Source organism: Camelus bactrianus, chromosome 16 (genome assembly GCF_048773025.1).
Source record: "Camelus bactrianus isolate YW-2024 breed Bactrian camel chromosome 16, ASM4877302v1, whole genome shotgun sequence".
In the NCBI taxonomy this organism is placed as follows: domain Eukaryota; kingdom Metazoa; phylum Chordata; class Mammalia; order Artiodactyla; family Camelidae; genus Camelus; species Camelus bactrianus.
In genome coordinates this window covers 55174198-55201932 of record NC_133554.1, presented here as the reverse complement: position 1 = coordinate 55201932, position 27735 = coordinate 55174198, and the positions used below count along the sequence as shown (strand labels likewise).

General features: G+C 58.9%; 1 protein-coding gene across 8 annotated transcripts; it reads right to left on the bottom strand.

Annotated features, from left to right (window-relative positions):
- Window positions 1-24: 24 nt before the first annotated feature.
- ITGB4 (integrin subunit beta 4) lies at window positions 25-27514 on the bottom strand. Of its 8 annotated transcripts, none has more exons than XM_074343697.1 (42): window positions 27491-27514; window positions 23805-23893; window positions 22737-22819; window positions 22422-22523; window positions 22061-22265; window positions 21537-21633; window positions 21199-21370; window positions 19839-20102; window positions 19446-19535; window positions 19025-19147; window positions 18417-18581; window positions 18152-18228; window positions 17566-17768; window positions 15857-15960; window positions 15638-15736; window positions 15342-15471; window positions 14723-14845; window positions 14519-14625; window positions 13736-13769; window positions 13373-13564; window positions 13011-13114; window positions 12649-12707; window positions 12494-12517; window positions 11371-11519; window positions 11109-11288; window positions 10292-10440; window positions 7987-8191; window positions 7014-7171; window positions 6485-6665; window positions 6247-6384; window positions 5129-5311; window positions 4909-5040; window positions 3521-3709; window positions 2850-3086; window positions 2540-2698; window positions 2238-2303; window positions 1963-2112; window positions 1214-1402; window positions 979-1134; window positions 733-897; window positions 542-652; window positions 25-441 (listed from the first exon to the last, which is right to left on the bottom strand). In XM_074343697.1, exons 2-42 carry the CDS (start codon window positions 23881-23883, stop codon window positions 302-304), a joined length of 5673 nt encoding a protein of 1890 aa, XP_074199798.1. In that variant the 5' UTR covers window positions 23884-23893; window positions 27491-27514; the 3' UTR covers window positions 25-301. The 8 variants fall into 8 exon arrangements, with proteins under 8 accessions (XP_074199798.1, XP_074199797.1, XP_074199796.1 ...); XM_074343696.1 differs by lacking the exon at window positions 27491-27514 and adding an exon at window positions 26575-27171; XM_074343695.1 differs by lacking the exons at window positions 2238-2303; window positions 27491-27514.
- Between the last annotated feature and the right edge of the window lie 221 nt (window positions 27515-27735).

The following is a 27735-nucleotide window of genomic DNA, read 5'->3' as shown; positions in this document are numbered from 1 at the left end:
GAAGCATGGGCAGGACAGAGCCAATGGTAGCAAAATCTTTTATTAAGTGCAGAACGAAGCTGGGTCCTTGTCATGCTGGCTCCAGCTCTTTGGTTACAAACGGGCTCGGGTCTGGGGCAGGAGAGCAGCCAGAAGGGCCTTCCAGGACCTCTGCCCACTTCATGCCTCCCAGAGGACACATACCCCTGCTCTGTGGCCAGAGGCACCAGCCCTGCAATCAGCATGTGGGTGGGCTGGGCCACCGGGGGCCCAAGGATGGTGTAGCTGAGGCAGCGCCAAGGAGAGAAGGGGGGCGGGGAGCTCAGGTCTGGAAGAACTGTTGGTCCACCTGGGTGCTGAGGGTTCCACTGGTGGTCAGTGTCCGGCTCACGAACTCCTGAGTCACATGGCGGGTGAGAGAGCCAGTTGCTTCTAGGTGCTGGGACCCCAGGGTCAGTCCATCTGCAAGGGAAGAGGTGTTGAAGGACCCTTCCTGTTTCCCACCCCCTTCCTCAGTTAGCTCTGCTCCCCGGCACAGCCAGGAGCCCCACCCACGGCTCACCCAGCAGGAAGGGCTCGGCGGTGCTGGTGTGGGTGCTGGTGATGGTGCTGTACTCCCCCGGCAGCAGGTGCTGGAAGGGCCCCGCGTGGCTGCCCAGCTGCGGGCAGGGGCCTGGAGTGGGCAGAGGGGGCAGTCAGGATGGTGCCAGGAGAAGGTGGGGGTGGGGGTGGGGTGGGGGTGTAGCAGCCTACCTCCATCCTGGGACTCGATGGTGATGATACCCTCACGCTCCGGCCCGAAGCCTTGGGTGGTCTTGGCCTGGACCTTGAACTTGTAGGGCACGTTCTCGCTGAGGCCCGGCACAGTCAGCCGGCTCTCGGGGCTGTCACCATCCACTAGGAACGTGGTGGCTGGCTCTGGGCAGGGAAGATGCCTTTAGCCTCTGTGGCTCCCTCTCCAACCCTTCCCTGGCCCCCTGACCCTGAGGCGGGCAGCACCTCCTCCGTGGGCCATCTCACAAGTCACCAGGTAGCCGAGGATATCCCCATCAGGCCTGCGAGGCCGCTCCCAGCTCAACTGCAGTGAGTCCGGGCTCAGGGCCGTGAACACCAGTGGGCCAGGGGCACTGGGCGTGCTCAGAGTGAAGGCAGAGCCTGGGGGCAGCAGAGGAAGAGTGTCAGCGGGTGTGCAGGTGGGGTGGGGGCACCTGTCGGGGCAGAGGAGGCAGCTCACCTGGCAGGGGGCAGAGTGGACTCTGCGGGTGCACCTGTGACTCGATGGTGATGACACCCTCACGCTCTGGGCCCCAGCCTTCCTGGCTCTGGGCCCGCACGCGGAACACGTAGGAGTGGTTGGGCAGAAGGTCTTCCACCACCACTGCAGTCTGGCTGGGGCTGGGGATGCTGAGCCGATGCAGCTCACCTGGGGTGCGGGTGGAGGCAGACACCCAACAGCATTATTCCTACCCCTGGCCTGTTTTCGCCCCTTCCCTAAGCTGCTGCCCAGACCTAGTCACCCCTCCCCTCCAGGATGAGCTGTGGTTCGGGTACAGGTGGTATGGCATGGTTGGTCAGGATGTACGCTATACAAGGGATGAGTAGAACCTAAAATCCCAACTGTGTTTGGGTTCTTTATGGGCCTGGGTCGTGCTGCCACAAGTGTGTCTGTTCAAAGAAGTGCTGCTTCCTGGAAAGGCACCTCAGGCCAGCAGAGGCCCTGGGGCCCTCAGCCGACAAGGCCTTGTTAGGTGAAACCTAGCAGTGGGAATGATCTGGAGAGGCTCAGGGAGATGGATGAGGACTCAGAAGAGGGAAGGCAATGAAGGGCAGTGGGGGGCGTGGAAGGGAGGGAGAGACCTTCAGAAAGCGGGGGTGTACATTAGTGTTCAAGGGACTTGGGTGGATTCCTGCCAGCCGGGTGCCCCTGGGTGTCAGCATGGGGCCAGGCTGCACCCGCAGTGCCCAACAGCAGCCGTGCCTCACCGCCGTTCAGCAGTTGGTACTCCACGCTGTAGCCCTGCAGCACCCGATCGCACTGCGGCTCCTGCCAGCTCACTTTCAGAGACGTGGGTCCCAGAGCTGAGAACACCAGGCGGGTGGGTGTGTTGGGCACACCTGCAGCCAAGCGGGAGTCTGGAGACAGGAGACCACAGTCAGCCTGTGTCAGAGGTGTCTGGGCAGAAGTCCTGGTTCTACCCCTGACCTCCCTCAGCTGTAGTAACTGCACTGACTGCTTGCTGGCCAGGTGGCCCACTCACCCTGCAACACCCTGTCCAGGCCACCCAGCACCTCCCGAATGTCCTCAGAGTGGGTATGGGCCCTGCCTGTGCCAAAAGAGGGTGAGCCTGTGAGTCAGCTGGTCCCCCACCCTCCTCAGCTGGCCTCGCCCCTCTCCTGCCCCAGCCCGGCACCCCTGGGATGAGGATGGAGGCTGCGTTAGGCACCAGCACTGATGTAGATGGAATGGAGGGTAAGGTGGCATGGGCAGTGGCTGCGGTGGGTGGATGGGTGACAGATGGAGCAGGACAGCTGTGGAAACAGGATGACCACCCTGTACTACCTGGGCCCCAGGAGGGCGCTGCTGGCTGCCCAGCCAGGATTATAGAGTCTCGTGAGTCCCCAGAGCGAGGGAACCCCTTCATCTGAGCCCGACTCCGGGACCCCAGGGCCCAGGACAGCGGAAGCCTGCTCCTCCCGTCTTCCCAGATGGGAGGGAGGCCTAGGGCAGGACAAAACAAGAGTGAGGGGACGGGAAATGTGTGTGTGTTGGAGGATGGGCAGTAGAGGGCTAGCAGGCCATATCCCGAGTCTTTAGGAGCTGGAAGAGAGGCCGGGTCAGTGGGAGAGGCTGGCTACGTGCAGGCACTCACTCTGGGAGGAGAGGGAGGTGAGGGTGGAATAGTCCCTGGGCAGCGTGGTCGAGTGCGAGTGTTCCGTGCGGGTCAGTGAGTGGTAGTCCCGAGTGAGGGTGGAGGATGTGCTCAGCACGCGGTGGGGCAGATGCGGGCTCAGGTGGGTGCCGTAGGCAGCGTTGCTCACGGTCATCCTGTGCAGGGAGTTGGCACTGCCCGGGAAGGCGAAGTCCATCCGCCCATTCACCAGGTGCTCTGCAGGGGAGAGCAGGGTCAGCTGGATCAGACCCGGAGTCCCTTGGGACAGGCTGCGGCCCTGGGAATTCCCAGGATTACCTACTCTCTGGGGCCCTTGGCATAAATACAACCAGCCTCCCTCAGCCCACCAGGAACAAAGGCCCATGTCCCTGGAGGAGTCCAAGGGCCCTCCTAGGCTTCCACAGCCCAGGTCCTCTGGCCTGGCAGGATGCCACTGTGGATAGTCTGAGCGCTGCTAAGCCCTGCTGGGGGACTCACTGCCCCCGCAGTTAGCTCTGCCCTGGGGAGAGCCCAAATGCCTGCCCTGAGGTCCCTTGGCTCTGGGGTCTGCCCCCAGTTCATGGACAGCCTGGCTGCACAGGCTCCAGCTGGGGCCCCGACGCAGCAAAGGAGTGAGCCTAGGCGGGTGCGGGTTGGGGCGTGCCGGTCACCTCCCTCCCCGCCAGCGCCCCGCGCGCCCCCGGTGCCGTCATTCGGGGGCGCGCGGGGTGGCTCGGCCGCGTCGGAGGAGCCCCGGCTGCTGGCGGAGAGGCGCGGGATGAGCTCCGGGGGCAGCCGCCACGTGATGCGCCGCAGGTCCAGCTCCTCCCCCAGCAGGGGCTCGAACTTCCAGCCGCTGCCTTGGGAACAACGAAGGGCCGCGTTGGCACCGCCAGTGGGCACGGGTGGCTGTGTGGAGGGGCCCCAGGGGGGAGGCTGGCGGCGCTGCGACGACGTGAGCCTGTCCTCCGGCTCTCTGGGATCCGGGTGTGTGTGGGGGGAGCCCAGAGGCAGGCGAGACCCTCAGCCCATGAGGTGGAAGAGCTCTCCAGATGAGCGAGGGCAGGGAGCTGCAGCCAGCGAGGAAGGCCCTCTGGAGCCGAGCCCTGGCTCTGTCTCCAGCTGTGAGGTCCTCCTGCTCTGGGCCTCAGTTTCCCATCTGTATAATGGAGCGTGATCTCTCCCTGCCTGCTTCTCAGGGACAGTTCCAGAAGCCAGAGTGCTTCGCAGGTAGCTGAGTGCAGTGTAGCTGAGCTGGGGCACCTGATTCCTATCAGCTGCTTTCACCTCAGACCCTAAAAACCCTCAAGACCCTTGGCCTTGGGTTCCTTGTAGCCAAGTTCAGCCCGGTGGAGGCAGCAGTATGTTCACGGGAGGCCTGGTATAGGTAAGGATGGAAGAAAATTCAAATCCTGGAGGACTTCCATTCCTATGTGATTGGCATCTCATTTTACAGATCAGAAAACAGGCACAGGGAGGGTAAGTGATTCCTCTGAATTCCTGCCGTGAAGCCAGAGCTAAAACTGAGGACCCAAGAGTCCCCGTTGAGGGCTCTTTGCATGATGACACTGTACAGGAATCGAGGATGGAGGAGGAGCAGGACCAGTGTAGACAGACTGCTCTGTGAGACTGGTCAGGTGGCTACTCTGGGACTCCTGGGCCTGGCCTGCCTCCTCCCTCACAGCCGTGTCCCTGGGAAGTGGCCTGACTCCAGGGCACAGCTGGTGAGCCTTCCAGTCTGAGAACTGTGTTTCCCGTCCCATGTGCACGAGCTTGTGTGCATCTGCTCCCAAGCACGTGTCTGTCTGCCTGTCCCACACACGGACATGCACATGCTTAATGGGGCCACATCAGCTCTGTCCCCTCTGTACCCAGAGCAGCACGGTGCCTGCCAAGTTGTCAGCTTTGCAGATACTTGTCTGGGCCTGAGAGGGGACTTTTAGTCTAGATCTTCATGCCCAGTGGTCACTGACTCCTTTGCTCTCTCTGGACACCAGTGACAGCCCCACCCATTACCCAGGACTCCCACCTTCCTTGCAGGAATCCCAGGCTCACTCACCAGTGTCATCAGAGACGCTGGGCCTCTGGCTGCTGGCCGGGGAGCGGAGCACATCATCACTGTACATGAGGAAGCTTTCGTAGTCTTCCCCACTCTGGGCGTCCACGATGGGGATGTCCGGGATGATGGGGACTGCAGGGTGGGAGTGGGTGAGCCAGGGCCCCAGCCTCGGCCTCCTGTCCTCCCCTGTCTGCCCTGTGCCTCCCCGCCCACCACTCACTGGACATGGGCCGCTTGGGCTGGGTGGCCAGGTTGATGATGGCCTCCCGCTCAGGCCCCCAGCCTGCCCCGTTGCGAGCCTTGACCGTGTAGCGGTATGGCTGTGACTCCCGCAAGTTCTCAATGAGCAGTGTCCGCCTCTTGGGGCCGTCCACCAGCACCTTCTTCATGGGCCCGATGGGTCCTGGGGCAGGGAGAGTGCTTCAGAGGGGTTCTCAAGGTTCTGGCCTGGTCCCTGCCTCTGATGCAGCAGGACCACTGCACAGCCTCTCACCTATACCCAGAAGGTTTGGGGAAGGAGGCCGAGAGCAAGCAGCTACTTAACCCCAGGTGCATGCCAAGCCCTGAGAACCTGGACACGGCTGGCTCAGAGAAGTGTCCCACCAAATCTCCACAGGGCTCATCACTAAGTGTCAGAGACAGACGAGACTCAAGTTGACCCCACGGTCACCTCTACCAATTGGTTAAGGGTCCTGTGTCCAGGCTGACTCCAGAGGTGAGGGCGCCCTTACCACCCGGGCCTCCCTGTCCACAACAAAACCCCAAATGCTCTGTTGAGGAATCAAAGCTGGAGACATTCAGACACCCGCCGCAGCTGTCCATGGTCACATGGGCCAGGACGGGAGAAGAGAGGCAGGCCTGAACCTGCACCTGAGGACAGGCTGAGGCTTGTGGGAGCTAAGGGCACCAAGGCAGAATGGAGGTTACACAAGAGGGCCACTGGGTGTCCCTTAGCAGAGAGCAGAGAGGAAGCAGCTCTCCTCCCCAACACTTAGAAGGGTGGACACACAGCCCTGGGAGAGAGGAGGAAGGGACCCCAGGCTGCTCTGAGTCCTAAGAGAAAGGTGTAAAATTGAGCCACTCTAGTTACCTGGACGGGCAGGTAACCCCATAACACACATAATCTCAGGCCTTCCATCGCCACCTGCTCTGGGGGCTCCTGGGCTTGGCTTGAGAATGCAACTCAAACCTGACCACAAACCTAAGGATGTCTCCGGCAACCAGGCATATGGGGCTATTCCACTGATCCTGGACACCGTGACCTCCCTCCCACCCTCTGCCCCCTCTCCTTCCACAGCTGCCACCCCTGGGGACAGAAGGAGAGATCCAGGTCCTTACGATTGTCCTCGTTGACCAGGCCGTAGCAGACCTCATAGGCTGTGATCTCGCCATTAGTCTCGGCTGGCTCAGCCCAGCTCAGCTGGGTCACGGTGGAGGAGACGACATTGAAGGCCAGACGCCCGGGCTCACTGGGTACTGGGTGGGGGGTGGGTGCAGGAAGAGAGCTGTCAGCAGCGGCGGTGGGGGTAGGGCTGGGCGCGCTGGCTTCAGGGGAGCTGGGGTCAGAAGGCCTCACCTTCCTGGTGGGTGCGGCAGGACACCAGGGAGCTGTAGGGACCCTCGCCCTGTGCCCCGTAGGCACACACCTTCATCTCGTAGTCACAGTACGGGTAGAGGTTGGTGAGCTCCACCGAGGGCACCTTGCTGTCGAGCAGGTGGGCTTCGGACTCTGAATCACCCTGGATCCAGTATTTCACCTGCTCCCAGGGTGGGACTGGTCAGTGGAGAGCCGGGGCCAATTATCCCTCCACTGACCCCTGCTCTCATTGTCCCTTTTGTACACAGACACTGATGTGTTCAGTGACCTGCCAGGTTCACACAGCAGGACTGAGCAGAGCAGGGGTGTCTCCGGGCTGGTGGGGCCACATTCCAGGAACTGGTCTTCCCTCCCCTTGGCACAGATGGGGTCCCCCATCCACTCATGCTAGGCCCACTGAGACCAAGCATACCCTCTCCTGTCCCACAAGGGCCCTCTGGCCTCCAGCAGCCCAACTTCCCAGTGGGTGCCAGACCTCCCTACCCCCTCCATCATCACTTCACCTTACCCTGTACCCTGTCGGCTTGCCAGGAGGGGGCAGCCAGTTGAAGTGGATCTTCCGGGACCCAGTGGCCTTGGCATTGGGGTTCTGGGGGGCACCCAGTTCACCCCGAGGGGGAGGGGGTGATGACAGGGTCTGGCTCATGAAGTTCAGGTCCAGTTCGTCTGTAGTGAGTCAAGCCAGGGCGGGGCAGCCAGCTCAAAGGCCCCTGCTTTGAGGCGGCAGGAACCCACCTTCACCACCAGGGGGCGCCAGAAGCCCAGTTAAATACCAAGACTCCCTCTCCCACAGCGCTCAACTGAGACCTGCCAAAGGGGGTGACTAGCAGGCTAGTGTCCCCATTGGTGAGGCACAGGGCATCTTGCCAAACTCGGTGGAGGGCCCGGGTGGGTCTATGGAGGGATGAGAAGGAGGAGGGAGTTTGCCCCTCCTTCTCCCTTGGCAGCCATGGGAACGTCCCAAGTGAAAACATTTGCTCCGCCCCACCCCCTTCCTCCCTCCCCTACCCCAAGAATCCTCCTCCCCCTCCCATCTCCCTGCAAATCTCCTCTCCGGGTGGGCTCCCAGACACAACCGTACCAGAGGCTAAGGACCCATAAGAACTGTTTCACCCATTCTGGGAACACCTGCATTTTAGCTGGAACTCAGGCTGAAGTCAAAGGGCTAAGGCCTAACAGTGGGATTCACGGCCAGCAGCAGGCTGGTGCCACGTGACCCCAGCCTCTCTGACTGAGAGTAGGATTGCCAGACAAATTCAGGATGCCTAGTTAAACTGGAATTTCTGAGAAACAACAAATAGTTTTTAAGGATAAGTATATCCCAAATAGTGCATGGACGTACTTATACTACTAACATGGGCATTATTGATCTGAGATTCAAATTTAACTGAGTGTCCAGTATTTTTACTTGCTAAGGCTGTCAGCCTTAGTCAAGAGGCCCCCAGCCCTGCCTGCTTAAGCTGACTCCAGGCTTTGCCCACCTCGGTTTCCAATGATGACAGTGGCTGACTGGGGCTGGCCCAGGCGGGCCCCGAACTTGGGATTGCTGAGTTGGATGTAGAAGCGGCGGGTCTGGCGGCCTCGCAGGAGGGAGTCCATCTCCTGCAGCTCCAGGAGCTTCACGTGCAGCTCCTTCTTGGTCTCCCCAGGTTGGAATAGCAGCTCACCCTCTGCGGGTATGTAGTCCTGGGAGTGGGAAGGGGTCCAGGTCAGCTCAGGACTGGGGGATGAGTTGTGGCCACATGCTCCCCCCCAGTCTCACAGATACTGCAGAGACCCTCACACAGACCATCCCACAGGAACACAAAATGGCTCACGTTTACACAGCACCTCTTGTACATCAAGCACTTTACAAATATTAGCTAATTTAATCCTCATGGCAGTGTGAGGTAGAGATATTGTCCCCATTTCACAGGTGAGCAAACAGAGGCAAACAGGTGAAAAATCCTGTCCAAGTTAACACAGACAGTTGTGGTGGATCTGGGATTTGAACCAAGGCACAGAGAGAGAGAGACAGGATGTAGATACGGAGGGTCGCACACAGGCAGGCACTCAGCCCAAGGAGCTAAGACTTGCAGACCCCAACCAGGGAGGGAAGAACTATTCCCTACCCTGTGGCTCTGAAGTCTGGGATCCTGCCGGCCCCCAGCCCTGCCTCCTGGGTGGGGCACTCCCACCAGCTCCAATTTTCTTTTTTCAATGCCCCAGAGCTTTCTTGAGCATCCTGGAATGAGTGTGTACCTGTGGGCACTAGACCAACTGCAACCAGGGTGTGTGTGTGGGAAACCCTTCTCACATGACACCACTAGGTGGCGCTTCAAGCTAACATTCAATTCCAGGCACCGCTAGCCAGGGCTGCTGGGCAGAGGACAAACTAACTCAAAGGCTACAAAACCCAGACAGTGAGAGAGCAACTGTAGGAAAAGCAGGAGTCGCCTGCAAGACCACTGACCTGGGGGGACACTTCAAAAACGTCAAAGGCACAAAAGACAAAGCTGAGGAATTATTTTAAAGGAGCCTAAAGACACATGACAAGTGCACTAGACTCTTCAGTGGTTCCTGGATTGAGGGGGGAGGCTATGAAGGACATTACTGGAACATGTGAATGTGGGAGATCTGAATATAGACCAATTATTAGTTACGAGGACAATGTGACATTTCTTAAGTTTGGTAATTATGTCATAGTTATTATGTAGAATGACCTTGTTAGCAGGTGCCTGTTTAGGGTCTACATGAAGTCTACAACTTACTTTGAATAGTTCAGCAAACAAAAGTAAACATAGCACAATTCTCTCCCCCTCTCTCACTGCAGTTAAGGACACAGGTCTACAGATACATGGATGTGTATATACATGCATGCATGCAGACAATTGCATAGAAGGAGAGAGAGAGCAAGCAACTAGTAGCAATGGGTGAATCTGTGTGAAGGGTAGACAGGTGTTAACTTTTATCAGTCTTTCCATTTTTCTGTAGGCTTGAAGTTTTTTCAAATTAAAAAGTTGGGAAATAATAAAAATGTTTTTAAAACTAGTTCAATACCAAAGCATCCTTATAAAAGCGTAACAGGATAGCCAGGATCTCTATAGTATGATATATTCAGTGAACGTTATGGACATACAAATTCCTCTTTGGAAGTTTTATTGGGAGCATTGGAGCAGTAAGGTGGGTGTAGCTCAGGTGAAGAGTGAGTGCTTAGCATGCATGAGGTCCTTGGTTCAATCCCCAGCACTGCCGTTTAAAAAAAAAAATACTAAAAAAAAAAACCCAAAAATAAATGTTGATAATAAATGCAGAAAAACAAATCTGTAAGCCAAGCCAAGCATGTCCAGCACCTGTATCTGGCTGCTCCCTGGGACTGGGGCTCAGCGATAAGGAAACGCTGGCCCACCACCTGGCCTTCCCTGCCCTGAAGGGCTGCTCCTGCGGTCTGGACCCAGGAGTGACAGCCCTTGGGGATTCTGCCCGGGGACATGGGTACTTCGATCCCACATCACGACGCCCGAAGTTCCTGGACTAGAGTAGACAGGGGAGTCTATTTCTCTGTGAAGGGCCTGGCTGTCCTGGTGGATCCTGGGTTGTTGGAAGGGGGACACGGATGGTCTGGACATGATGGGGCCTCACCCAAGGCACCGCAGGCACTTTTGGTGACCTGGGTGGCAGGAGTGGGTGGACATGTCCCTGGGAGGCCAGCCAGGCCACCACCAGCATCCAGGGACTCAGGCAGCTGCCATGTTCTGCCCCACTAGGCCCCTGGGATGCGCCCATGACCCCGTAGCGGAGCCTTACCCGGTTGCCCTGCGCTGTGTTGTCCTGTGTGCGGTAGGAGACCTGGGACTTGCCATTGTCCTGGATGCGCCGGACCACGGGGATGCGGGCCACGTGCTCCCCGCCGCTGACCAAGTACTCGGGCTGCTCAAAGGACACGATCCCGCTGGCTGCAAGGAGCCAGGCATCGGTCAGGGATCCTGGCCTCAGTCCCTTCTCAGCTCCCACCCTCCCTCTGGCCCAACCCGGCCCAGACTCCAGGAGTCTGCTTGTCACCCCTCTTCCCAGCGCTCTCTGGGAACGGCAGAAAAAGGGGGTGGAAAAGTCTTCCAGAAAAACCTGAGGAGGCTGGAACAGTGTCCAACTGACATACTGGAAGGGTCAGGGCAGAGAAAGGCCAGGCAGGAGCAAGACCAGAGATGAGGTCCTGAGACTGAGGGCTGGGGCAGAGCAGGACTAAGTCCTGGGGTCCATTCCCTTCCTGCTCTGATGTCCTGGCATCCTAGGGAGACTCGCTCAATCTCCTAAATTTAAAGGCCATAGGGAGAGAAGAGCTTGGGGGGGTGCTGTGGGACGGCTCCAGGAGGACACAGCACCCTCTGTGATCCTAAGAGAACTCCCCACACTGAGAGCTTCCTACCAGGCACTGTGCAGAGAGGTTCAGCCACACATCCCTCACAAGAGCCAGAAACCCATTTTACAGATGGGGAAACCAAGCCTCAGAGGTTCAGTGACTTGCCTAGGCCACACGGCTGGGTCCCACTTCCACTGGGCTGCCCGGAGGAACAAGGGGCCCCGGAGCCCCCTTTCTGCCCCCTGCTCCCCAACCCTGACCGACCTTGCTCCTTGATGATGGTGATGTTCACCAGGCGGCGGCCGAGGGTGGCAGTGCCCACAGGCACGTCGATGGCCTCCACCAGCAGCTGCTTCTCATCGTCGTCCTCTGGCCGGATGAAGAGAGGCACCCGCACGTCCACCAGCTCCACACGCTCCTGGAACTCCACCATGCCCCGGGCGTCTGCGCGGGTGTTGGGGAGCATTCAGATGGGGGTCAGGGGGCCGCATGGGGATGGGAGGTGGCAGGGAGCCCTCACACCTACCCTGGTCTGCAGTGAGGGTGTAGTAGCCGGGGGCCACCTTGAGCTCATGGAAGGCCCCCTGCTCCACATGCTTCTCTGTCAGCTTCAGCAGAGCCTGCTTGGCTGAGCGGGGTGCCGTCAGCACCGTGTCCACAATGGTGTGATCCTGCCTGGGGGAGTCAGGTGGGGAGGTGTCAGGCGGGCCAGGAGGATGGCCCTAGTCCCACCCGCCCCTCCTCCCTGTCCTCTTCCCATCTGGGGACAAGATTCCAGGCAGCAAAAAGCAGTCTTTAGAACCAGGCAGTCCTGGAGGCCCACTCTGGCCCCACCACCTCACCCTGAAGCCTTAGTGTCCTCCTCTGTGAAATGAGGCTGCTACCCCTGCCCACCTCACTGGGTGAAGGGCTGGTGATGCAAAGATGCTAAGGGTGTAGACCCTGCAACCAGACGGCCTGGGTTCAAATCCTGGCTCTAGATCTTCATAGCTAGGGAACTTGGGGCATTACTTAGCCTCTCTGGTCCTCAGTTTCCACAACCATAAATGGGAACAGCAACGGTACCTACCTCACCCGGCTGATGAGAGAGGTGGATAAGATAACCACACACACACAGCCCATAGGACGAGGCCTGGCCCACTGGAGGCACTCAGAGTGCTCGTCTAAATGGCTCTTGTTGATGGGTGATGTGCTCAGTGAGAGCTGTATTCTGTCCTGTCCCCTCTGCGTTGAGCCCCTATGCCCTGACTCTTCCCCTGAGGGGCCAGGACTTGGGGTAGGAACTGGGAAAGAGGCGTGTGACCCGCTGGACCACCTTCTCGGCACCCAGTGGGGCCTCTGGGGTCAGGGCCTTTGGCCGTGGAGGAGGGCTGGGGCTGGGGGCTGGGCTATCCCTGGCACTTGGTTGGGGCCTGTCCGCAGTATGGGGGCAGGGCCCGGGTCCACTTGGTTCCCCGCGGTTCGCCTACTCTAGAACAGGGGCTGGATCTTGGTGAGGGCTTCGCGTTGCTATTTGGCCCATGAGGGTCCTACCCGAGGACTGACACAAACAGCCCCACCTTCCTATGGGATGGAGATGGACATGGAGATGAGGCAGGGGGCAGAGAAGGCAGGCACCTAGCGCCGCCCCACCTGTGTCTTCCACTTACTTTTTCCCGGCGTTGGGCTGCTGCCTGTGGGTGACAAAGTGGGGACCATGAGCCCAATGGTCCCTGGGGTGGAGGCACAATCTGCTTGAGGGAAACCCCCCACAGCCGGCTATGTGGGCAGCTCCCCTACCCCATCCCGGGCACCCAGGACCCACCGGAACTTGGTCTGCTGGAGCTTGTGCACGCCTGTGATTTGTCTGTACACCTCGTTCAGCTGCCAGGCAAGGGAGGGCTGTGAGGCTCGGGCCCCGGAGGAGCCTCTCCACCCAGAGCCATCCAGGCCCAGAGGACCTGGCAGGCTTGGCTCGGGGCGTGGTCACAGGCATGCACACTGCCTCTACCCTTCTGGAAGCATTCACAGGGAGCAGATCCCAGGACGATCCCAGGCCAGGCATATGTCCAAGGAAGCCCCTCTTTCCTGCCCAGAAGAATCCAGGTTCCCTCTGCTTTCCTGCCACCTGACTCACACCCAGCCCAAAGATGCCAGTGGCCCAGGATTGGCTCCTTTGGCCCTTACATTCTCTTCCACCTCCTGGCGCAGCTGGTCACATTCTCGGGTGTCAGGCTTCAGCAGGTTCTCAGTGCAAAGGCGGGCAAGGCGCAGGGACAGCCCATAGGGCACTATGGGCAGGCAGGGATGGGGCTGGTCAGCCCCTGCACGTGGCACTGCAGAAATCCCCTCCAGGAGCCATGCTAGGGTGAGGGGCACCTGAAGCCTGCAGCACCATCAGGAAGGGTAGGAGGTGACCAGGCCAGTGCCTCCACCCAACACCCAGAGAAGACAGCAATGATGTGACCCCAGACCCGGGAATAGCGGTCAGCATGCTCTGGGCCCCAAAGGCAGCTCCCAGAGCCGTGGTGCCGAGCCCTGGCCCTCACCCAGCTCCGTGGGGTTGATGCTGGCGGCATGCGAGGCAAAGCCAGGCCGCTGCACGTTGTTGGTGATCTTCCAGCGGACCGTGTCCCGCCCCTTGAGGTTCCCGCTGCGCAGCATGGGCGTGTCCAGGTGGTCCGAGGCCATCAGGTTCTCCCGCAGCATGTAGTGGTCTTCCTTGAAACCCACCATGTGACCTACAGGACAGGATACTCAGCATGGGGCCCCTCCCTAGACCCTTCCCCACCACACCCCTTCAAGTGGGACCCAGGGCCTCCCGCCTCTGTTGCAGGCTGGCCTCCACTTCCCCTCCACCCCATCTGGAGGAGAGAGAAGCCCCACCACCCCCGCCGATGCCGGGGCCGTACCTCGGTTGCAGCAAGGGAGAAGGGCCAGGCAGGCCTAGAAGAGAAGGTGGGTAGAGACGGGAGCTGAGACAGCCGCCTCCGCCCAGGTAAACCCCTCCAGCCACCACCTCCCACCCACACCAATGGTCCAGAGCGGGCAACAGTGCCTGCCCCAGACACTAGGATACCCAGGCACTTGCAGGGATCTAGGTGTGGGGCACACAGGGAGGGTCCAGAGGGTTAAGGGGGCAGAGGGTTCCCAAATTCTGTGCTGTAGGACCCTGGTCCTGCCACATGCTCTGTAAAGTGAAGGTTTTGTGAGCAAAGTCATGTGGGAAGCACTGAATTTGTTCCCCATGCCTCTCTTATAGGTTCATCCTGCATACAACTAGATCAAAGGCTCTGAGAAGTCCTGCAGAGAAGAAACCACTTTCTCAAATGTATCACACACTCATATCCCCAACACTGGGGGTTACTATGAGCGTTGCCTCTGTTTCCTATAATTCAGGATTCCATGCTGTGCCCTGCTCCAAGCTTTCCTGTCTCTTGTCTTTCCTTCCCAGTGAGACTGTCCGCTCCGGGTGGGGGCAGGACCCTTCCTTCCTTGTTGGCTCTTACAGCCATTTGCATGTGGTTGACCCCAGGGCAGGTGCTCCCAGGTATCCAGCCACTGATGATTGGCAGAGGCAAGGGGCCAGGGTGGGGAGGGTGAAACACGTGGTTTTTACCTGGCCTCTGCCACCTACAAGGACTCTGGTGGGAGATGGGGACCCTGGAGGGTGGGGACCCTGGGGAAGCCCCCACCTTGCAGCAGGCACAGTACTTCCAGCAGAGCAGCAGCAGCAGTGCCAGGAGCAGCAGGAGGAAGATGAGCAGGGGGATGAGCCACCAGAAGGTGCCGGGAGGACAGTCTAGGGAGGAAGAAGGAGGAGGAAGGAGGCAGTGCCCACTCCCCCCACTGGGGTCTGACAGGCTACCCACATCCCCGAGGCCGGCCCGCCAGCTCACCCTTCCTCCTCTGCACCAGGACGGTGCTGTTGGGCCCGGGGGCGCCGTCACCCTCCACGGTGTAACTGTAGGTACAGTCGTCATCCTCGTCCCGGAAGGAGCAGTATTCCACCACCTCCTCCGCTGTACCCACAGATGGTCAGCAGGGCTCCCCAGTCCCACCCCAGCGCACCTCAGGGCCTGGTGAGGGCCACTTCTCACCACGGCCCTGCTCGGGGGCCCACCCCACCCATCACCGGATGGGAGACACCTCCCTGGGGAAGAACGTGAGTTTCCGGCAAACTGGGCAGAGGGATGGGGGGGGGCTGCCCTGCTCAAGAGCATCAAAGGCTGCAAATCTGTGCCTGTGCTGGGCATCACTCAGAAACTGGGCTTCTAGAATATTTTTCTGACCTAGAGGAGAGGAGGCCATATGCTCCCATGGCCTAGTTATGTGCCTTTGCTGTGCTCACAGCCCTGCCCAGCTATTTGCCCACTACCCAAGCCAGATGCCCCTTCCCCAGACTCTTTGGTCCCTACCCAGATGTGCCCCCTGCCCAGCTCTATCGCCCTGCCCAGATGAGTGACACCCCCACCCTACTGGATGCCCCCTGCCTAGTCCTCCTTCCCTGCCCCATACCTTTCTTAAGCTCATCCACCATCTTGACCTTGAAGCTGCACTCCTTACACGTGCGCCCCTTCTTCTCACCGGTGCCCCACGCCTGGCACTGCACGCAGGAGCGCAGGTCCTCACAGAGGCCCAGGCGGATCTGGGTGGGGAGGGGCAGACAGGCACTGTGCTGGGCATCCCCTGCCAGGCCCGCTCCTGCAACCTCACTCGCTCGGCCAACTCCTATGGCATAGGCTCAGCCCCTCCTGTCCGCCCTGCCCTGTGCCCAGGGTCCCCATGCCCACACCCAGTGAATCTGGCCTCACCGCTGAGTAGTTGATCTCGCAGGTGGTGTCTGTGTACAGCGACTGTTGGTTGCAGTGGCAGCGGCCACACTCACAGTAGCCTCGCCCGTTACAGATACCCTGAGGCAAGAGGAGGCACCAGTGAGCCAGCTGTGCCCCCATCCCTGCCTGAGAGGGAGGGTGGTCCTGACTGGGACCCCCTCTGCCACCCCACACTGCCTGCTTCATGCCCAGGCCTACCCCGTTGCTATCGATGCAGGTGGCATTACTGAGAGGACAGTCACAGCTCAACCCTGTCCAGCCAGGCTCACACTCACACTGGCCCATGGAGCAGCGTCCCCGATCTGCAGAGAGGAGGGGAGAAAAGAGGCACATTCACACCTGTGGTTCAGGCTGCCCACCTGCTAGGGAGGGCCTGTAGCTGCTGCCTTGGGAGCTAGGATGTCTCCAACCAGGGGCAGAGTCATCTCTTCCTCACTTTTTTGGAACCTCCTTCCTTTTCTCTCTCCTGCTCCATTCCACTCTTCTGCCCTCCACTCTGCAGCCAGAGTGATTATCCCAGAGCACAGATCCAATTAAGTGGCTCCCCTGTTTAAGAACCTCTAATGAGTCCTGGCCAATTCAATAAGGTAAGAAAAAGAAACAAAACATATAAGTATTGAAAAGCAAGAAGTAACACTGTCATTATCTGCAAGTATCAGAAACACATCACAAAATATCAAGAAGCATCTACAGATAAACTGTTAAATTTCATAAGTGAGTTTAGCAAGGCGGCTAGACATAAGGGTAATATACAAAGAATTAGAAAATGAAATTAACACCTTCAATGACTCCCTTTTGCCCAAATGATAAATTCCAATATCCTTACTAGAAGAAGAGTTGATTAACTATGCCCTGCAGGCCAAATCTGGCTCAGCATCTGCTTTTGCAAAGGTGTCATTAGAACACAGCCACAATTATTTGCCTATGTATTGTCTACGGCTGCTTTCTGCTATGATGGCAGAGCTGAGAAGTTGTGAAAGAGACAATAGAGATCACCAAGCTGAAAATGTTTAATGCCTGGCCCATCAGAAAAAGTTTGGACCAGACAGGAATTGGACCCACCATGGACTGGAACCCAAACCCCTCACACTCTGGCCCTGCCTCCTTCCCAACAGCCCTCCCCTCCTCTCTCACAGCTCTGCCTGTGCCAAATGTCTGTCTTTCTCCAGACATCCTGGCTTCTCCTTTCATTTCTCTGAGCACACTCTGGGATGGACAGTTGAAGAGAAGAAATGGCAGACAAATGCAAACACAAAGGAAAGGGTAGAAAAGCAGTGGCTTGACCCCCAGTATACAGTTGGGGTTTAATAAGTACTTGATGAGTGGATTTTCATTCATTCTCCTGCATTCAAGCATTTAACCCTCCCATGTGGCCCCTATCTGGGTTCTGTGACCCTTGCCCAGCTCTGGAAGCCCTGGCCAGCCTGTGTGCCCACAGCCTGGGCCCCACAATGTTAGGTCCTGGGGGGACTACAAAGAATGTGTTACTCCAGGCCCCACCTGCTAGAAATGCAGCATCTTCTGAGAGAGGCAAGATCACCACGCCATATACCACCCGTCACTGAGGGCTGAGCTGGGTGGTACCCACCCTAGTGAGGTGGGAGAGTGGAGAAAGGGGCGGGCACTGACAGGAGGGAGCTGGAGTCTTAAACACACGGGGAATGTCATGCTGCCAGGGGCCTTGTGCATTAAGTTTGTAAAGAGGGAGAGAGGTTCAGGTTGGGGCTGGACTGAGGGGAGGCACTCAGGGAATCTGGAGGAGGGCTGGGCCTGAATGTGTGGATTCTGACTCCTGGGGTGGCTCTCCTGACTTGGGTTCTCAAGGCAGAGCCAGTGGGACAGGGCAGGGGCTGGGCACCCAGGCCGCCCCTGCTGCCCTGCAACCCCCAGCCTGGCCAACCGCTCACCGTTGCAGAGGAAGCCGGAGGTGCGGGGGCACTGGAAGTTGTCGTACTCGCAGAACGGACCCTCGTAGCGGCCTTCGCCGTAGCACACGCAGTGCCCGCACTGGCACTCGCCCCGCCCCGAGCATGGCTTGTCCTCGCCCTCCCGCAGGCAGGGCTCCAGGTCGCTCAGGGAGCCGGTGCGGCAGTTACAGGTCTTGCCGCTCCTGCGAGAGGAGCCAGTCACTTCCCCACGGTCCAGCAGGAGGGCTGGGTTTTCACCATCCCGTTTTACAGATGAGGAGACTGAGGCTCGGAGAGGGCCCTCGTGGGTCCAGGTCATGCAGAGAGCAGTGGCTGCTGGCCACCACTGTCCTGATTCCTACATGTCTTTCTACAGATATCCCATATACCTGAGTATTTCCAAGTGCTTTGAACTGGATCCGCCTGCCAACTTGACAGGCCCCTTTCTTAGCCCCTCCTATGACCAGTTGCCTCCCGCTCAGCCGGCCCACATGGTGTGTCCCCCATCAGGGCCTTGCAGGGGCCCAGCCCCTTCTCTGGGAGCTGCTGGCACCCTGGGTGCCAGCTTCGCCCCCCACACACTCACCAGCCCTCGTTGCACACACACTGTCCGCACATGAAGTCCCCGTGGGAGCTGCAGCGAGGTGATTGTTCCTCTTTTTGCTGGAATGAAATTGTGGAGGGCGGGATGGGGGAGGGGGCAAGGGACACTGGAGGCCTCTGCTGTCACTGCCCCTCAGGGCACCCTGAAAGGGAGATGTGGCCACAGGAGGCTCAGCTTCATTATTCAGGGCCCCAGGGCGGTTGGCTCAGCCTCTCCCTCCTTCCCACCTGGTAGGGCTGCGTCATACCAGCTCACAGGCACACAGGTCACAAATGATGTCCACGTCCATCCTGAGGCCATTGGAGAAGGAGGGTTTCAGATGGATGTTGCCCTTCTGGTCCGCTTCTGGCAGCTGGCACACATGGGTCCCGTCCAAGTCCTCGATAGCCCGCAGCTGCACTTGGTATGTGCCCTGCAGGGACCCCACTGTCAGCTAAGGCAGGCCCAGTCAGACGACCAGGGAGCAGTTGTGCCTGAAGGCTCTTGGTGCTCAAGCTTCAAGAATATGCCTGGGCCCTGACCCCCAGCTCCTTGCGGACACTTGCTCAGGGCTGCCAACTTGCTCTTTCCAGGCACGGTCACCGTAACAGCAGCACCAACTTTAACAAGGACCACCGCCTTCGGCTCAGTCACTCAACTGAGCACCTCTGAGCTCTGTGCTGGTTAATTTCCACCGTGCAGATGAGGACAAGCCAAGGAAGGTGTCGCGCTCACCCAAGGGGCTGACCCAAGGGGCTTCAAACCCAGATCTGTCTGACTCCGGAGGTAATGCCTGGGACCTCTGTTCAGGCAGACCCCACCCCGCAGGGCCCAGTGCCCACCCTCCCCTCCCCTGGGACCCTGATGGAGACATACCACCTCCCCCCGCCGGATGAGAAAGGACCCAGTGTCCGTCTTCTGAAACATCTTGGAGGTGACCTCTGTCCGCAGGCCTCGGGGGCTTTCTAGGGCCCGGATGTCCAGGTTGGAGCGAATGCGCTAAAAGAGGATGGGCAATCAGCCACCTGGGGGAACTGGGGCGCAGCCACCTGGGGGAGCTGGGGGGCACCCACCCTGGCCATGCTGCGCTCCCATCTGCCTGGAGGATTGGGCTGGTTGGGGCTCAAGGCAGCAGAGCCTGGGGCCAGACCCAGGTGGGCTCCTCAGGGACCGCAGGGGACCCTTCCTTCCCCCATCCTATTTCTCAGCTGTGGCTGGAGACATCCTCCACCTTTCATCTTTCTCTCCAGCCCCGCCCCAGTAGGACTCAGACTGCGGAGCCCGCACGGCCCCTCACATTGAAGGCATCCTGCAGCAGCTCCACGATGTTGGACGAGTCCTCCTGCAGCACCCCCAGTGAGGAGACAGGGAAATACGAGGACAGCTTCTGCAGGAGAGAATGCCAGGCCCAGAGCTCAGCCTCTGACAAGTGTCATCTCTCTGAATCCAGACAACAGCTTTGGGGTTAACCCACTTTGCAGATGGGGAAGCTAAGGCCTGGAGCCTGCTTGTAGCTCCCACCTACCAGGGAGTCAGGTGGGGGGTGAGCACACGATCTTCTTTTCCCACCAGGGCCCACTCTTAGTTTTGGGAAGGGAGGAAGGGAGGGAGGGAGGATGGGTATCTGAGAAGGTCCATGAACCACTGCCCACCCCACACCCTCTCCCCAGCGCAGCCCCAGCCCCCACACCTCGTAGTAGCTGTAGGAGTAGTTGGTGACGGCGAAGATGGGGATGATGTTGTGCTGGCCGAGCAGGCGCACCAGGGTGGGCACCGACGGGTAGTCCTGCGCCCTGTACTGGGTGTAGGTGCCCGTGGCGTCCAGGTGGCACTCCTCGTCGTTGCGCTTCATGATGCCGGCCAGCACGTTGGCCCCGTCAGCCTCGTAGTGGAAGGCTGACTCGGTGGAGAACACCAGCAAGTGGGTGCTGTCGGGGCGCCAGCCGATGTCCCCCTGGGGGCAGAAGGAGGGGCTGCCGGTCAAGCTGGCTGCCTGCTGAGGACACGCATCGTAGTGTCGTGCATAGTCACGGCGGAAGTACGTCCCAACATGGGGCTCAGGCAGGACACAGGATTAACAGCGTGCCACCTCCAGGAACGACGCAGGTGACAGCATGTGAGTGATGACGGTGAACAAGAGAAACCAGCGATGGGGAACAGGAAACAGATGCAGGGGCTGTGCCCACAGTGGGCACCCTGAAAGATGTGAGCCAATTTCCTCCAGCTGTCCCCACAGGGTCTTAACCACTCTGCGAGAACCTCTCGACTGCACAGAAAAATGTACACCACGCATGTTCGGTGAAAAAGGTCGGTTAAAATAGGTACAGCAGTGGGGTGGGTATAGCTCAGTGGCAGGGTGTGTGCTTAGTATGCACAAGGTCCTGGGTTCAATCCCCAGTGCCTCCATTAAAAAAAAATTTTTTTTTTTAAATAGGCACAGCAGTGCATGACAATTTATTAGAGAAATATATGGGGTGATTTTGAAAACCGTGTATTACAGAAGAAAACATTTATGATAGCATTAGGTGAAAAAAGGTAGGTTTTAGCACTATACATACACTGATTCCAACTATAAAAAAATAAGGAAAAGGGACAAAACTATGCTGGCAGGAAACCAAGTGACTGGCTGGCTGATGACGGTGAAATTATGGGCAATTTCTGTTCTTTGTTTTCCAAATTGTCTGTAAGAGGAATGCATCATTTTCAAAATGAAAAAATTGATGTGCATATAAAAAGAAGTGGCCTCTTCCAGTACAGCTGGAGACTGGTATTAGCAGGGAGACTGGGTGGGAGGCTGGCTTCAGGACACTGAAGATTCCAGAGTCCTAAGAGCCATGTCTGTCTTGCTGGCCAATACAAAATCAGACTTACTGCTCAGGCCTGGAGACGTCTGAAGTTGGATTGTAACTGAGGGCCCCTCAGAGGGTCTGAGCTTGTCTTAGGGCGTGGAGCACTCAGCCTGGCACCCGAGCAGGCCAGTGGGCAGCTCGTGCCCTCGTATAAAAAAGCAAAGCCCTGGTCCAGGCCGGCAGGACCCTCCCTGCACTCACGGTGCACACGGCCGTCTGCAAGATGGCATCGAAACCTCCTTCGGGGGCGTCCAGGTTGCCCGAGATCCGCTCTTCCTTCAGCTTACTTCGGAACTCCTCCACATCCTCTGTCAGGCTGATGACATTCTTGAAGGAGAAGGGGGGGTCACTGTTGGGCCAGGGCTCCTTCAGCCTGGGCAGAGATGGGAAGGAGAGAGTCAGGGGAGCAGACGCACGCACCCCTGTGCCCACCCTCTCTGGGAACCGCCTCCTCAGCCCATTTCAACCCAAAGACTTAAGTGCCCAAGTAGAGAGGAGGTGGGTGACGTGGACAAACCCCTGCCCGCTTGGTCACTCACTTCTCAGGCCTCATGTCCGTCTGAGGGACGCTGACTTTGTCCACAAACTTGCCAAATCCAATAGTGTAGTCACTGGTGAGCTGCCTCAGGACCTGGGCTGGGCATCAACAGGAAAGAGGGGGCAGCTGAGACCCACATCGACACAGGGGGCGGGGGGTGGGCTCGGGAAGGAGGAAGAATCACCTATTGTCAACACTTTGCATGTTGGACATCAGTTCACGTGCACAATAGCTCTTGTCCCTAATTACAGATGAGGGAACGAGGGCTTGGGGGACCCAGAGCCATGCACAGGGCAAGCTAGAGCGGGGTGGCCGGGAACTGGACCAGCTGTCTGCGGAGCTGGGGCTTAAGCTCAGCCTCACGGCAGCTGGTGCCCTCATGTTAGGACCAGGGACTCTCAGATGTCCTGTCCTTCCTTAAGGAGTGGGTTCAGCTATCCTGAACCCTGGCCTCCTGAGCAGGTGCCCCGTCAGCTGGGTGAGGCTACTCTCTCCTGCCCTGCCCCTCTGTCTTCCACACCGTACCCAGATCCTGCCCCATCTTCTTGAGGTTGTCCAGATCGTCAGACATGGAGTTGGAGAAGTCCATGAGAATATACAGGTCCATGGGGCTCTCCAGGGGCTCGAACACCTGCAGCTCAAAGTGTTGCTCCTCGCCGGGCCGCAGCCGCACCCGCAGCCCCTGGGGGGACACCTGGCTGCGTCGTAGGGTGGTGTCGATCAGGGTTTCCTGCATCCGGGGGAGGGGAACAGCCAGCTGGAGATTCTCTCCAGACCTAATGGGGAACTCTTAGTCCAACCAGGGGACAATGTGGACCCTCATAAATGGCCAGTTTTGAGCTTGGAGGGCCCAACCTCCCTGGACACCGCCCCCGACTCCAGGCACCTCTGTGATCTCAAAGCTGCTCTCCATGACCACCACGCTCTCCTGCCGGCAGCCCGCAGCCAGCAGCTCTGCGTGGGTGTTACAGCGCCGTTCCTTGAACATCTGGCCGGAAGGAGATGGGGTCAGGGGGACAGTGCCTATCCCTCAGCTGACCCTGACCCTGACCCTGGATTTATTCGCCCTGATTCTCCTGACCATTGCCTGTTCTCCCACGCCCACCTGGCTTGAGGCTGGGCTGAGGGTGTGGCAAGTGTGGACTTGGCCAGAACCAAGGGGTGGGGCGTGCGGGTTAGGGAGGTGGTGGCAGCAGCTCACCTCGTCGGCGCAGTAGGCACAGTCCTTGTCCACGCGGATGCACTCGGTGCAGCTCTTCACCTGGGCTTTCTTGCAGCGGTTTGCTGGGGAGCAGAGATGGGCAGACCCACTGAGGTGGACCTCACCCGTGGCCAAGCCCTTCCCATGTGCATCCTGATTTGAAGGAGGTGGGGATTCTCTCCCGATTTACAGAGGACGAAATGGAGGCCAGAGGGTATATGGTCAGCGCAGTAGCACAGCCAAAAACCAGCAGAGCCAGGTCTCACACCTGGACTGTCCACTCAAGTCTGGAGGGAAGGATGGTGGGGGCTGAGACGAACGCGCTGGCCCATTTGCTGGCAGGGATGCCCTAACCGTCCCCCTCACCCACTCCTCCAAGGTAAAAGGGATTCTGTCTGTCTGGTGTATCACTGTGTCCCCAGTGTCTAGCCCAAGCCCTGTACACAGTAAGTCATTAGTAAATGAATGAGGTAAAACTCCAGTTTCCCCAAAGGCTGGGATTCCCTTTGGTTTTGTTCAGTCAAAAATCACAGTAAGGACCTGTTACGTGCACTTGTAGGTGCTCTCCTGGCAACGGTGTGCTGCAATATTTAGCAATGGCTTCATGAGGTAGGGGAAGCCTTGACTTGCAGCATTTGCCAAGTTCCATGGTGTAAATGTTCCCACCCTGGTCTGTTTCAAGCTATCAGCATGGCCTCCAGTGACAGGCAAAATTTCATCAGTAGAAGCCAGGTTCAGCCCTTTGCCAACTGCAGACACTCAGAGAGCAGGTGATGATCACCTTTCTTTCTCTCTTCCAAATTCCTATATAACTTTTCAGCTCGACTTTTGAAGCCTCAGCACATCTTGCAAGTGCCTCCGTTCTCTGAGTGGACCAAGTCTCCTCCCCTGGGTGTTCTTGGGCCACGTGGCTCAGGCTCATTGCTCCCCAGCCCTTGAGGGCGGTTTGTTGAATAGCCAAGTGAGTGTCTGGGCACGACACCTGGTTAGAGGTCCTCCAGGTGAGTGCAGTGCCTTGAAAGTTGAGTCCTCACCAAGAGGGGTGCTGCAGGGACGTGCTCGACTCACCCATGGCCCCGGGGACACTGAGGCTCAGCAGGGCTGCCAGCAGCAGCCTGGTCCACGGGCTGGAATGCAGCCCTGCCATCCTCTTCCTCCTGTATAACAGCAACAATTGACATATGACATCCGACAGCCCTGCTCAGAGCATCAGCTCATTGGGTCCCTGTCAGAGCTCCACCACTCCCATTGCACAGGTGTGGAAACTGAGGCTCTGAGAATTTCAGTGATGTTCCAAGGCCACTCAGCCTGTGAGTGGCAGGGCCCAGGGCTCCTGACTCCTCTTTTCCACTCCCCCTTCCCTGGAATTCCCTGGAGTGGCCAGATGCCCTGCAGGCAGGCACCCTGCCCAGGGAGGCCGCCATCCTCTCCTACTGAAGACTCTGGGCTCTGAGTTCATTCCAGTGCCAGGTCTCTGTGCTGACCTCCCTGAGGGCAGAACAGGGCTTATTCTGCCTTTGCCTTTCAGACCCTGGTGGTCTGGGTCGGGCTCGGCAGGCATAGGACCACCCTAGGAGGCCCCAACTCTACCTTCCCCTTCTTGCCCTACTGTGTCCTGGCCCACTTGCCCCTTGGTTAGGGGGTGCAGCCAGGAGGAGGGGGCCCCTCCCAATCTCTGGAGCCTGGGGAGGGGGTAGGCTGCTTGCTGCACTCAGCTAAGTTCTGCGATGGCTGCCTGGCCCATCAGAGGAGGGGTCCCTGGCCTTACCCTACACCTCTTCCTGCCCCAGAGTTTTCAGGGCCCCTGAGCAGACCACCCTTCCTAAAGTTAGCCCTGAGCTAGATTACAGGCCCCTCCTGCCACACACACACACACACACACTCTGTGCCAGTCACCTCAGGAGACCCATCTGCCTTTGGTTCACTATTAAACCATCTCAGCTCAACTCATTAGTAACCTTTGGGTCAGGCACCGGCATCCCTGAGGCCCTGTAAAAGATGGGCAGCCTGCTGAAGAGACGGGGCTGGCCAGAGCAGCAGGCCTGTCAGGGAAAGGGTTAGGACCCTGGCTTCTTTCTCTACAGCCAGTCCCCCAGTGGCCCAAAACTACACTGTGCCTACTGGCCCTCCGTCCTTGGATCCTTGCTCAGTCCTTGGCTTGTGGGGCATGGACAGCCCCAGGGTCTGGGAGGCTGAGGCCCCCATACTGCTGGGGATACCCACGGGGGCTGCATGAAGGCATTACCTCCCTCCCTCCAAGGCAGGCGGCCCCCAGGAGCCACGAGCAGCTTCAACACATCCAGAGGCACAGCCAGCTGGGGAGGGGCCAGCCTCTAAGAGGGGCCTGGGGTAAGGGAGCCCTGAGCCAGCCGAGGAGGGACTTCTTGGGGAAAATGACTTTCCTGCAGCCTTGGGGCATAGGCACCACACCCACACACTACACAATACAGACTGCAATCTCAGGCTTCCCTGGGGCACCATTACACACGCAGGTACAGGCACTGCAGGGCCGAGCCCAGCTCTTACTCACCCTCCATGCCCACAGGCTGGGCACACAGTGGGCACAGGCCCAGCACTCCATGTACACAATTGCCTTTTAATCTGGACAGGAAGCCAAGAGGAGGATGACGGATTTACCCCCACTTTCCAGATGAGACCCAGGCAGTCCAGAAACCTCCCCCCACATTTAACCTTTGCATTATACTCAGAGGCTGTAAAATGGCAGTGATGGGGCTAGTCAGTTATGAATTTGGGGGTGTTTTCTTTAACGCAACTTGTGCTTTAAAAGTTTTACAAGTAGTTGTTGATGTTAAAAACAAGAAGATCTCACATGACAGGACTGTGGGCTTATTGGAAGATGTGGCCAGGATAGGCTGGGCAGAGCCCTGGAGACACGTTCTCTCTAGGCCACTCTGGGTACCCCCAGGCTGCGGGGCCTTTTTAGGTACCAGCTTGGTCCCGAAAGTATGTGACTGCCACTGAATGTTGTCACATAGCAGCACACCCAGGCCTTCCAGGCACAGCGGACACATGTTGTGACCCACATGAATTTAGGCTCAGAGGTCTCCCCATACCCACCCTCCCTCCCACCCCATGGGACCCCAGCTTAGCACATCCTCTCCTGCCCTCCACAGCTCTCTCCCCTCCTGTTTTCCCATCTCCTGGCTCCTCTGCTGCCATATCACCCAAAGAAATCAAAGCCAATAAGACAGGCACCCCTTCCCCGCTGTCTCTACTGCCCTCCTCTCCCTCCTCTGCCCCCAGCATATACATTCTCATACTTCACTTCCAGCTCTGTCCGAGGGGGCAATAACCGTGTCCATCCTCGGGCTCAGGGTGTGGCAAGGCCATAAGGAAGGGGTGGAGTCCAGCCGCTGCCCTCCGGAGCAATCTAGAGCCCTCTCCCTCCCTCCCCCCACCCCACTTTGGGAGAAGTGGAGAGTCAGGGACTCCCCAGACCCCAGATGAGCTGTGTCACCATAGTTAAACAGGGAGGCCCTCTGCCTCTAGGTGGCTGCTCCCCCCACTTTCTTTGTGAATCCCAGAGTGGCCCGCCCAGTAGGCCTGCCAGCCACCCCCAGGCCTCTGCCCACTTCTCCCACACTCACCCAACGCCCAGGCCTCTTTCCCGGCTGCCCTCCTCCAGCCCAGAGGTCTGAAAGCCAAGAGCCTTCTCCAGCTCTGCCTGTCCCTTTGCCTCCAGCGGTCCCCTGGACACACCCTGGCAGGCTGGGCACCTGCCCTGGGCAGCAGGGTTAGCGGGGCCGGGCAGTCAGCCTTCAGGGAGGGAAGAGGGAGGGGAGGAAACAAAAGCCAACCGGCCCATCAATCAGCTCACCTGCGCAGCTACCCAGGCTGGGATGCGCACTTTCTTCTTCCCTCGGAGGTCCCAGAATGGGCGCCAAGCTCTGGCGGCCCGGGGCACTGGAGGGACGGCGGGGTGCGGTCGGCGACCCCACGACTGCCCTCCCGCGTCCTGCCAGCCGCGCTCCGAGGCTGGACCTACCCTGGCGCGGACTCGCGCCCTCCCCGCGCTGGGCTCCGCTCGGCGGCTCGGGCTGTAGCGCGCGGGCGAGCCGGGACCGTCCGGAGGACGGGCTGCAGGGAGGGCGGGCGGCGGCGGGGAGGGGACCGCTTTATGGGGCGGGCGGCAGGTAGGAAGGAGGCGCTGGTGAGTCAGGCCCGCCGCATTCCTGCGCGCGGCGCGCACCTGTCGGGGCAGGAGTTTAGTGCCGCGGCCGCCAGGCCCGCCCCCCGGAAAAGGCTCCGGCTCCCGCGGCGCCCGGCCCCGCGCCCCGACACACGGCGGCCGGGCCAGGGGAGGAGCCACCCCCCTCGCTCGCGTCCAGCCCCGGGAGCGGCGCCTCCCCCGCCACTTCCCTCAGGCTCCAGACTCACTCGGGTGCCGGGGTGGCCTTTTAGGTCCCATCTTGGACCTCCGCCCTCTCTCCCCCAGTCCCTGGGCCGTGAGCCATTGCCACTGCCTTCGGGAGCCATCTAGGGCCCCTGACCGACCACCGGACGGCAATGAGTGAGCGTACCGCCTCCCTCCTTCCTGCGCCTGCGTGAGCCCAGTGCTTGCCCCCAGCCAGGTCGGCCTTCACTGGGTCTTCCCGGCCTCTCCCACCGCCCAACGCACGCACGTGTGTCCAGAGGGAGATCTAAGCAAGGACTGGTTCCTTGAGAAGGTTTTCAGGCAAGCTACTTAAACCTCATTAAAGTGTAAATAATACCCATCAAGAGGCAGCACCCACCTGATTGGAGGAGGCACTTGAGTTGTTACAGCTGTTCTTGACAAGCTGGTTCACAGATCTGACCCCTTCAATCCTTAAGTGCTACTGGTTAAGTGCGTTCAAGCCGGACCCTCTCAATTTGCCCCATGACCTCATCTTGGTCTGTTTCTTGGGCCCCATCTGCCTACGATGCTGGGCAAAACCCGAATGCTGGCAACTTCCTCGCCCAAACCAAGCAGCTTCAAGACAGCATGCTTTTGCACCTG